We start from the raw sequence: 11,986 nt of genomic DNA, 5'->3' as shown, positions 1-11,986 counted from the left end.
TTCCTGCTCCTACTTTAAGTGAACTCTCCAGCCCTCTTCCAACAGTTCCTGCAGTCATCCCATCCTATTTGCTTTCAACTTTTTGTTTCTACTCAGAGAGGAAAGCGCCAGAAACTCTTCTGTCTACAGTTCTTAGTATTGCTGTGACAGAAGACAGGTATTTTGCCTTAGCTGTGAGTTCTTATTCTGCTTGCTAGTGTGAAAGTCACCAGTTCCTGGGTTGCTTATACTGGGACAGCATGGTGTACTTCTCACACTGAATTACTCTTTTGGTTAGGGTAACTAACAAAGGTGGCTTACTTCTGTAAAGAACCAATATCCCCCCAACACTAACATGCTTTAGAAAATGTTTTCCTGCATCTCAGATACCTACTGCTTGCGCTGCAACAAATGAGACATGTTTTCCTTGAACAAATTTTCACTTCAGTTCAAGCCTGTTGAGGAGTATCAATGCAGTATGATAAATAGGTGTGCAGAGATGACAATTCCAACACTAGTACAACAAAGAGAAATTTATATCAATTCCCCACTATGTGCACACTGTGCTTTTAACAACATATGCGCATCACAAATGTTATCATTTACACTTGCATTTTCTTTTAAAAGCATGGATGAGAAGGACATGATTTATAAAGTTAAGCACAAAATAACTGCAAAATATGATGGCAACTGTTTAGTACAGCTGAAGAAGCACTCTTATTCCAAGCTGCTGTTTTGTGCTTACGATAGCCTGACAATATTATCCTTCAAGTTAATATTTTATTGAAAAACAACGTTTCATTTTGTTAGAAAGTAAGCTTACAGAAGAGATTTTATTGTTTGTTTTTTTCCCCCTGAAATTGGTGAGATTTGTAGTGACTCTAATCTCTTGTGAAAATGAATTCCAAAGCCACGGACTAGTGTCCCTACTTAATTTTCTGTATTGCAAAGTACAATTCCATTGAGCTACAGGACAGAACCAAAAATAGAAGGCTAGATGAGACCTACACCAAGGTCACCTGAGCTCCGTCCACTGATGCTACTGAAGATAAGGGGCACAGCACTTCAAATTTGATCCTGTGGTCAACAAAGAACTGATACAGCACATAAGATAATGGAGCAACAAGCTCTCTTCATCCTACATTTATCAGTTAGGTCACTTCAGACTGAAACAGCTGAAAAGCACTGCATTATTCTCAGAAATAAACTGTGGCAACTCTAAACACTCCAAGCAACAAATAGGCGAATATACAGGTCAGTCTCTCCTACAGCACTGAACAGGATGGGAGGGTACTTTCCTGATGAGTTTTGGATAGGAGAAAAAGTACACTCTTCCTCTGGGAATGCAGGTCTGCATATGCAATATAAACATCTTAAAAATTTAATTTCACTAACTTCAACATCAAAAAGTCAATGTCCACATCACCTTCAGAAAATATAGAATAGAATAGAACAGAACACTGTTGAACACTAAATATGAAGACTAAAACCAGATCTAAAGGTATAGGGTAAGAACGACAGAATATTTGAAGGCTAAGATATCCCCTCATACTTCTTGGTTTATAATTTTGGCCTTCTTGAATACATTTAATATTTCTATAGATGGATACAGGAGGGTATGCCCATGTGTGTACATATATTATTCTCTCCATACACAAACACATATATGTAAATAAAGAAATCTCAAATGCAGAATATAGAAGTCAAGGATATGCTTCCCACACTTACATTCTTCAGAACTTTATTTTTGCTCAACATCTGACACACTGTCATTACACAGCTGTCTGAATAAGGGCAGTCCAACTGATTAGTTAATTCAACAAGCTGCAACTGTCCTGAATGTGCATTTCTAAATCATCTGCAAACCAAAAGTCTCCTTACTACAGACTGACTGCAACCTCTCCTACATGATATCGTTCACCACCCTCTGTCCTCTCCATTCTACCTGATCAAATCGTGAAGACTGATCTGAATGCTTTCAATGCTGATTTCAATACATCATCCCATCCACTCCAACACTGCCAGTTAATTATTCTTTCTTATAAGAATGTATTTGTTTTAACTCTTATTGATTTTTACCCAGAATTTTGAAGCTGCAATATAGGAACTCATATGCTTGCACTTACACACTAACAAATTGTTTTTCACTATTAACAAATTGCTAATCAAGAAACTTCAAATATTATCTAGAAACTACAATGCTTCCAAAACAAAAATCAACCTTCAACCAGCAAATAATACAGCTTCATACAGTTACCTTAGCAGTTTCATATCTCATAGGTTAAAACAACCAGAAATTGAATGGCTTTCTTTATAATGTGATACTTGGGTAAGTCAGAAGTTGAATCTTGCATTTTATTGCTGTATATGGCTTACTACCATGAGAAAAAATGAAGACTCTCACATGTTTGGCATGCACAAATTAGACTGCAAACCACTAAGGGTCTTTTTGCTGCCTACTTTAATCACAAAACCATATGCTTTGAAAGAATATGGAAAATATAATGAGAAACTGTGTAGCAAAAATATAATCACCTTATAGTCACATTAAATTATTTGATTAAAAGAAAATCTTGCCAAAAACTTTTTAAAAAGTTTATTAAGCTGCCACTGATAGATCTTCACTTTTCAAAGCTGTATACTGTTCTGAAGAGATGAATGAAGAGAGTAAAAGGCACACAGGAGAAGAAAGAGTGACTGAGTAAAGTTACAATGACTAAACATATGTGCCTACAAATGAGCTGGATGTTTGGGCTTATATTACAATTCATAGAATCAGTGGACTAGACAGCTATCTGACAGCCAGCCAGTAGGACTCAATTCACAGAACGACAGAATAGCTGATGTTCAAGGAAAACTCTGGAGAGCTTCTCGTCCAAAGCCCTGCTCAGAGCAGGGTCAGACAGCAGCAGGTTGCTCGGGGCTCTGTCCAGCCATGTTGTGAGTATCTCCAAATTGACAGAGATGTGGATGGGGACACAGCCCCTCTGGGGACCTGTTTATTTGTTTTAATGCAAAATGCCTAAATATAGGGGTCCAGGCATTCTGAGATGCTTTTGGATTAATAAGACATCCACAAAGCAAAGGCAAATAAAGGTGATCCATATTCTTTGGGGGAGGCATCTATACATTCAACTCTGTATATAGAACTCACACATGGGTAACTGAAAAGAGTAATACATGTCTACCTAAGGGTGAGCTTAAATGCATTCCAGGCTCTAATTACTAAGTCTCCCATCTATGACAATGGGAGACAGCACATAAATAGATATGTAAATGTATTTCTCAATCTACCATTCACTTTCTACCGTAACAGCAATCTTAAGCAACAGAGAAAGACAAAAAAAAGAAAAGAAATTAAAAAAAAATATTCATACTAGATATATTGAGTCTTTATCATTGATCTTGTTCAGGAACAGACAAGGTGATCTTGCACTGCCCTTTCCAGATCTCCAGAAATCTATTTAACTTCTTATATTAAAGAGATATACTTACCGCATGTGCTCCCTGGACTGTCCGCACAAGGTTGATTCCTTTCCATACATATATATCTCCATTCAGTGCACCAGAATATGTCACTTCATCCCTGGCACAGGCTAGGCACAATATAGTTTGGAGATCACCAGTTTTGCCAAAAACACCACGTTTTGGTGTCAATGAATTGCCACACAAGGTCCAGAACTGCAACATAAGGTGGTTTAGAAAAACAGTTATTAGTTGCTAACATCCTATAATTTAATATTTACATCTGAAAGAGAAGTACCTTGCCTCCAAAAGACATCATCATTCATACCCTTTTCCCTGCATGCAAAGTCTCTTGTCAGAGCACAGTACTTGCCAGTGGTTTCCGGGATCTCTGCAGACAAGGAGCACTTGCATATTCCCTAAAAACCCTCCTGTCCAAATATGTAAATATGAACTGCCAAGCCAACAAGCTGCTGCAGTAATCTAGTCCAAAATGGGAAAGCCCTAACTTCATCACTGCTCACAGGTCACTCTTATACTGTCTCAGCATGTTCCTTGTATATGTTTATGAAACTATTTCAAAGTAAGTCTGTGTTACCAATGATCTATTCAAAATTCTGAGCAGACTTCAGTTAATACAGAATAATGTATGTAAGTCAGTTACAATGCACAGACTTTTGTACCAGCAATACTGTAATTAAGAAATAACCATGTGCTGATCAGACAAATCCCTGTGTCTTAACTAGTACATCTCAAATCAAAGTACACAGGGTCATAGATTATGTTGCTGATGAGGAGTAACTGCACAAGCACTGCACAAATCAAACACCTAGGTCCAATATGAAAGTAGGTAACATAACCAAGAAAAGTAATTCCTCAGTATCGGCCCACTTGGAATTATCTACATAACTTGGTTTAGTATTACAATTGGAATAAAATAACGTGTGAGGAAAAAATATGATAGTATCAGAAACATGAAAGTAATTCTTGATACCTGAAAGAACAAGGAGGAGGGATGGTTTAAGAAAAACACACATCAACAAAAAGCTCTTGCCTGATCGAAATGCCTATAAATGCATAGGACTCAGATTTTTAGTTAATGTTTTCTCAAAGGAAACAGCAACTATTTTAAAAATGCTATTCTTATTTTAAAAGGCTTCATAGAGCCATAGAAGTCGTTCAGTTGATTTTCTGCTTACATAAACAGGTATGTTTTGTCACCATAAAGCCACCTTAAATTTACTAAATAACTGTTGGTAAATATTAGCTCACTATTGGCATAACAGTCCTTTTAGATCTTGAAGCAGAACAAAATCTCATTATTAATCAAGCTCATGGAAATCTGTAAATGACATGCAAAACACTATGCTAAATCAAAGACATATCCAATCTAGCCAACACTGAACACTTTTTCCAAAAAACCATTAACACATATTAATCTAAAAGTTCATTGTATAAAAAGCAACATGTTTTTCCCACTGTGGGAACCTACACATAAGAGCAATACAGAACTTTCAAGCTGCCATCTACTGCTGTTACGTGGTAACACAGAAGACAGGGCATGGCAGAAGGCAGTGACTTTAGGAAACATATTTGATGGCAGTCAAGCACTGATAATCCTGCTGACACGCTTAAACCTGCAGAAGCTGCTGCTTCTGCCCAGCAACTTGATAGATCAAAAAGTGAAACCCTCATCTCAAAAAAAGGCACAAGCTGTCCAAACTATGAATCCTTTAACAAACACAGAGTGCTCAAAACAACAAAGGTAGGAGTGACAGCAGACAAAGAGAAATTGGAAAAAGCAATTAAAAGCAAGAACAAGCATTTTCCTTTCTCTTTCAACTGTATCCCCCATACACTCTCAAACTATAGTTTTTCAACTCAATTCACCTCTGTAGCATAACAATTAATTAATTGTTCAAGAATCAGAAACCTGAGTACCTGGACTCACCTTAAACGTGTGCACCCCGTCTTATGCTACTGGGGATTTCAAAGAGCATGTTCTAGACAACCTAAATTTAAAATTATATTACGATCATTACATACACTGCTACTGACAACTGTTTCATTCCTTCTGTACTCCTTCTGTCATGCCATGAACTCTTTGGAACAGACACGGTCTGCTTTTCACTATATCACAGAATCACAGAATGTTGGGGATTGGAAGGGACCTCCAGAGATCGAGTCCAACCCCCCTGCCAGAGCAGGACCATCTAGTCCAGGGCAGGTCACACAGGAACACATCCAGACGGGTCTTAAAATTCTCCAAGGTAGGAGCCTCCACAACCTCCCTGGGGAGCCTGTTCCAGTGCTCTGGAACCCTTACAGTAAAGAAGTTCTTCCTCGTGTTGAGGTGGAACTTCTTGTGCTCCAGCTTGTGACAATTGACCCGTGTCCTGTCGCAGGGCATAAGTGAGAAGAGATTGCCCCTTTCTTCCTGACACCCAGCCCACATATATTTATACACACTAATTAGATCCCCCTTAAGTCTTCTCTTCTCCAGACTAAAAAGCCCCAGGTCTCTCGGCCTCTCCTCATAGGGCAGCTGTTCCAGTCCCCCAGTCATCCTCATAGCCCTGTGCTGTACTCTCTCCAGTAGATCTCTGTCCCTCTTGAAATAGGGGGCCCCGAACTGGACACAACACTTCAGGTGCGGTCTCACCAGGGCAGAGCAGAGGGGGAGCAGGACCTCCCTTGTTCTGCTGGACACACTTTTCTTAATGCACCCCAGGATACCACTGGCCCTCCTGGCCACAAGGGCACACTGCTGTCCCATGGACAACTTGTTGTCCACCAGGACTCCAAGGTCCCTCTCCACAGAGCTGCTCTCTAGCAGATCACCTCCTAACCTGTACTGGTGCATTTTATTACTCCTGCCCAGGTGAAGGACTCTGCACTTATTCTTGTTGAACCTCATTAGGTTCCTCTTGGACCAGCTCTCCAGTCTGTCCAAATCTCACTGAATGGCCGCACAGCCTTCAGGTGTGTCAGCCAAACCTCCTAGTTTCTTGTAAAATACCTAGTGTAGTCAGGTGTGATTCATGATTCCTAAAGAGGAATATTATTCTTACAGACGACCTTTCATATTATGAGTATATATTCCTTTTGGATTCTATTTTTATATAATAGAAACTACTGCAGCTTAAATATTTTCCGCATTAACATTTATTTCCTCACCTTGATGTGTTTTACGCCACAGCTAACAAGTTTGTTTGGCTGGTACAGATCCCAGGAAATATCAAATATCTGCATAAAAAAACCCAGAATATCAGCAGAGATGGCCTTTTGTAGCACAGGACAGTTAAAACAGTAAAAGAACTTGTAGCAAGTTAACAGACAGTCTGAAATGCATTCAGTGGAACTGTTGGAATTACTTTTCCCCCCCCGCCCCATTCAATACTGAGATTGCAATGTATAGCTCATATTAGTTCTGTTTGTTTGGTTGTTGTGTTTTTTTTTTTTTTCCCCTAGAGTAATAACAAGGCATGATAAAACAACATTAAGGTTCATTTACAGACTAGAAAAATTTAACTAATTATTTGTATTTTTATTTTTGATGATGAAATGGGAATTAGGGTCTACGAAGTAAATTAATTTTGCACTTCCTCTACAGGCTTGCAGTCTCAACAAACCATACACAAATAAACAGTGAGTTAGACCTTTTTTTTTTTTTTTCAAAAAATAAAATCTAGCATCTTCAATATCTTCACATATCTTCATACGTATCCAAACATTATGCAAATCCATTTTCTAAAGCATGAAATGTTTTTCATTCAGACACAGCTCTAGTATGTATACACAGACATGGTTTAACAAACTCAAATTACACTGGCACTCAAATTCTTTAGTAATACTTACTCTGTCTGTATGACCAGGAGCCACTGACAACAATTTTCCTCTTCTCCAGTCCCATACACAAACTGTATTTTTCGAATCCAAACCAACTGAGACCAAACGCTAAAAATGTCCAAATTAAAATAAAAAAAACTTAATATATTAATGAAAGTTGGAGTTAATTTTGAATTATAACAAATTTATAACATATTTGAGCTAGAAGCAAGAGCTACATTTCAATATAGAATAAAACTCGAGATACATCTTCTGCCAAAGCTTCCATAGATGTATCTCTTTAGTTACAACACCATGACCAAAGTAGTAAGATCTTTCAGATAACAACATATTTCTGATTAAAATGTTTAAGACATATAATTATATATATATATATCACACTTGGCAAGCAGCAGTCAGGAGACATTTGCAAAGGGGAATAATCTCACTTAAGTTAATGAAACTCCATGTGTTTACCTTTAATAATATATAACTTGCAGAATTTAAGTATTTATTTTACAAATTCAGGAGATATAAAGAAAAAATAATTTTCTTCAGCCTTCTTGGAAACAAATAGTTAAAAGCTTTAAGAGCCTTTTGCTTGATTTTTTGATACAGATATGCATAACAATTCCTTTCTGAATCCTTTCTCAAACCAAAAATTCAAAAAGACCCCAAATGCACAAACTTCACCAATTCTTTAATATTCATTAAGAGTCTAAAGCCAGATAAACTCTAAAACCAGGAAGGACAAAAAGGTCATTCCAAGAAAATATGGAAAAACAGAAGTTTGAGAACTTCCTATGTTCTGCAGCCTATCTGGTCTTCAACCATGAAGATATTCTTCACAGATTTCTTGACACAGATCATCGATCACACTAGCCAACAGCCCACTTTTACTGTATCTGGTAACCAGTCAAAATGTTATTTTTCCTGTAAAAAATCTCAACAGAAAGATTAACAATATTAAAGATCAGATGAAGAGGAGACCCGAGTGATTTTGAGTTTTCTTTTTAAATAAAAGTTGGGGTTTCGATCAGTTTGTGCATGAATTGTGACATGTTAACCTTGATAAATGAAAACTTTACAACTAATTTTTTTCACTGTTCAGCAGTTAATACAAATTTAGTTTCAATGTCTATGTAGATTATCAACCTGATTTTGAAAAAGCAAACTCAAAACTAAAGTAAATTTTTTCCCCGAAGACTGAAACCTAGTCCAAATAACATTTCTTTACAGTCTGAAAAGCTCCAAGATTATGAGAAAAAGAAAAAACAAGATAAGTATACAACTGCTATCCATGCTCCCTATTTATTAACACCAGGTTCAATTTTTCAGATACTGCAAAGTCCTGCCATTCTATTCCATCTTTGAAAACATTCTCGGAAGGAACATCAGTTTCAATCCAGCTGCACTTCCAAGCAGTGCAATTCCAGTCCTACTGCAGAATGAGAGGCAGAAATGCAGACTAATTTTACAGTTAGCACATACCCATCACAAAAAATGCAGGTGATGCCTTTCCAGACGTAAACTGATACACTGAGTTCTCAGAAAGAGAGATTAAATTATGTTCTCAGTTCTCCTAAGAACTAGAAATCTTGATACCAACCAGCACACTCCCACAGTAGAGCTCAGAGAAGAGGGAAAAAACCCAACGAGCTCAGGCAATAACCTACCATACAGCAAGCTGAACTTCTCTCAACACCAGTGAAACAGGAGGGTAACCTTCATTCTACAGAACACAACTACAATGGTTCCTTAAGGCAATGAACAAAGGATAATAAACAAAGAATAAATAATGTCTTCCTGAGCTAGCTAGAGCTGTTGGGGGTTGGGAAGACACTGTGTATGTGGCATAGCCCAACATAAAGCATAAAAACTTAACAAATAATTAAAAAAAAAAATTAAGAGGGCGATAGGCTGAGCTCGCTTCAGTCCACATACTCCTCCCCAGTGGCTGGAGATGCCCAGTATGGTGACAGTGATCACACAGAAGACAGTAACAGGAACTGCATTTTCTTATGACTCATCTGTATATTGCAACTGCTTGTGTTGCGATTTCAGTACACTGCTATATCACTCTGCTAAATCAAAATCCCATATCACACTAAATATATCAAATAAGTATGCTTAATATCAAACATCATACCCTTTAAAAGAACCTGGCCACAGACTGGCAAATTTGGATTTAAAAGGACAGGTAAGACACAAACAAACATAGTTTGCAGATCTTTCTGAATTGGCTTTGTATTTTACTGTATTTCCACATGGAAACAATTCTGGAGATGCAGATCTTGAAAATACTTGTATCCAGCTTCCCTTTGTGACCACAAAATTCTAAGAAAAGCAAAGATAAAGGTGGAAGCGCTGAGAAAAGTGGACAACCTAAATTCTGATCCTTTATGGCTTTAAACGTAAGAACTGGTACTGGGTACTCCTAGAACAAAACACAGATCTACATTCAAATCTCTGCAATAAGCACAAGGGATGCATAACTGCATTCTAAAAAAAAAAAAGATAAGAGAGACTTCAATCACATTCAGACACATCTCAACCTTAAACGAATAAGGATATTCAAGTGAGGAAGTAACACAAGTTTACATAGACACGATCAACATAGAGAAAAGATATGTCTGTCAAGTAGAAATTATGTTCTAGCAAGAAGCCAAGTCTAGAAGTTGACTCCCTAAGCAATGAGAAACCTAAATTATAACATCTGTAGATCACTCCAATAAACTCAAAATCTCCTTCCAACAGTTACAGCACATTTTAACAGTAACAAATTACAGTTAGGCTTTCCACTATTTGTGTTCGATACAGCTCTATTTGATATTGTCTTAATAAGGACAGCAACTGGTCTCTAAATACATCCTCACATGGGAAAGCAGTAGTAAGTAACAGACACTGACCTTTTCAGCAAGAGAAAGGAATAGAGAATATACTTAAATTTGAACATTCCATTGCAAGGCTACGCAGGAGGGGAAGAAGTGCTGCATAAGACCAGGAGAACAAGACTGCAGAAAGGACTTTCATGGCTAGTACCTCTTCAGCTGCTACCTAATGTGTATTTTCCACTTCTGATCAATCAATCAAGAAAGCCTCCTTTCTCACAGGAGCAAGTATCTGGTAAAAATTATCTCCCTTGCAACTAACAGCTCTGAGAACCAATTTACTACTCAGAGAATGTTTTAAAGTAACAAAATTATAATCCAATAAAACCTTTTCCTTGACTCTTAGATACAGAATTACGAATCTGAACAAATAATCAAAACATGGAGAGTCACCAACATGCCAAATTTATGAAAGAAGGGGGCACAGCCTGAAGACATCTGGGGTACAAATGAGTAACAGAATGGGACTGCTATCACTTTGTGCACAAGACACAACCATGCACAGGGGAGGTCCACAATCTCCAGCCATTTGGTGTAACCTTGAAGCGCAGCCCCCAGACCACAAGGATCTCCCTATCACCTCATCTTCATTCAACACCAGCATGCCCAAGCCAGAGGGGCCAGGCTACACGTGTCCTTCCAGAGAGGGTCCAGCAGTCCTGGGGGGGGAAGTCGCCAGCATTTCCCTTGGCAGCTAACGTGGCCTGTTTCTTTGTATCACTTGTTATATATATATATAGTTATTACTGCTCCTTTTGCATTGTTGTATCAAATTCACCTAATCTGAACTCAAGGGGTTTTGTATTTTTCTCTCTCTTTTCTCCTTCCCATTCTGGGGGTGGAGGGGGTGAGCGAGTGGCCACGTGGTGCCCAGCTCCCACCTGGGTCTGAGCCACAACACTGCCATATGTGAATATTAGTCACTACTAATGCCACCTTTTTTCTTCAGCTTGGGAATAAGCAGAGAAAACCTGAGTCAATACACTTCCTTAGAAAAAGAAAAAGCTACATTACAAGATTTCTGACAGAAAAACAATTTATTTAGGTGTTTGAAAAAAGAATATTAATTACATACCTGACCATCTAAATCAAAAGCCAAGCAAGCTATACCATGTGTGTGAACATCTTTCAGAACAGATACAGTTTGCACAGTGTACGAGTCCCACACGCAGATGTATGGTTCTTTTCCAACTTGACCTGTTGCCACCAACACACGTTCAGGATGCAAAGCAAGGCTGCCAAACAAAAAGATATAAAATATTTTTGCATCAAACTTCTACATTTGTCTAGTTGGTCACACTAATATTTTTTCTTAAAAATGTTTTTACTATATTATCCTGTTGATAGTAGATATTAACAAGTCACTTTGTATCACAATAGCTGTAAAATTCCCTTAATATAGTACATGCCTCTACCTTTCTTGAATTTGAACCTTCAGACCTTCTCCAATTGAACTAATTGCAGAATAGTCATTAACCCTCTTGTCCAAAATACAGAGTTTATTACATTAGGTCAGATTTCCCTTTCTTTCTGTTTCTTAACATTGAAAAACACACAGGATGGACAATAAATGTCCGTGTTCAGCTACCTACACATCTATCACCAATGGAGAGAAAGATGCATCTCCAGAAGCACTTCATTTCACGTACTATTTGACATCCTTTCTTTGAGAAGACTGAACAGCCTTTTGAAGCCATCTCTTCACTGATCGTACAGGAAGTCAAAGCATTCACTAGCTTAGACTAGATGTTATGACTAGACTTCAAGTGGCTAAATTGAAGTGAGATGGAGATTATCTTCAGTGTCTTAATTTTAATACAGAA

At 37.9% G+C, this 11,986-nt stretch overlaps 1 protein-coding gene across 1 annotated transcript in view; it reads right to left on the bottom strand.

Annotated features, from left to right (window-relative positions):
- Positions 1-11,398, bottom strand: part of LOC103779882 (echinoderm microtubule-associated protein-like 5) — a gene marked incomplete at its 5' end in the record, with an annotated part of 50,364 nt that extends 38,966 nt beyond the window's left edge. Inside the window, 4 exons of the mRNA XM_008947525.1 lie at positions 3,475-3,660; positions 6,622-6,690; positions 7,303-7,401; positions 11,239-11,398. Coding sequence (XP_008945773.1) covers positions 3,475-3,660; positions 6,622-6,690; positions 7,303-7,401; positions 11,239-11,398 — 514 coding nt within the window. The remainder of the gene's footprint in view (positions 1-3,474; positions 3,661-6,621; positions 6,691-7,302; positions 7,402-11,238) is intronic.
- Between the last annotated feature and the right edge of the window lie 588 nt (positions 11,399-11,986).

This window comes from Merops nubicus, unplaced genomic scaffold (genome assembly GCF_000691845.1).
Source record: "Merops nubicus isolate BGI_N331 unplaced genomic scaffold, ASM69184v1 scaffold729, whole genome shotgun sequence".
Classification (NCBI taxonomy): Eukaryota; Metazoa; Chordata; class Aves; order Coraciiformes; family Meropidae; genus Merops; species Merops nubicus.
Note: the sequence above shows the minus strand (reverse complement) of the source record. Positions and strands in the feature narration are given on the sequence as shown.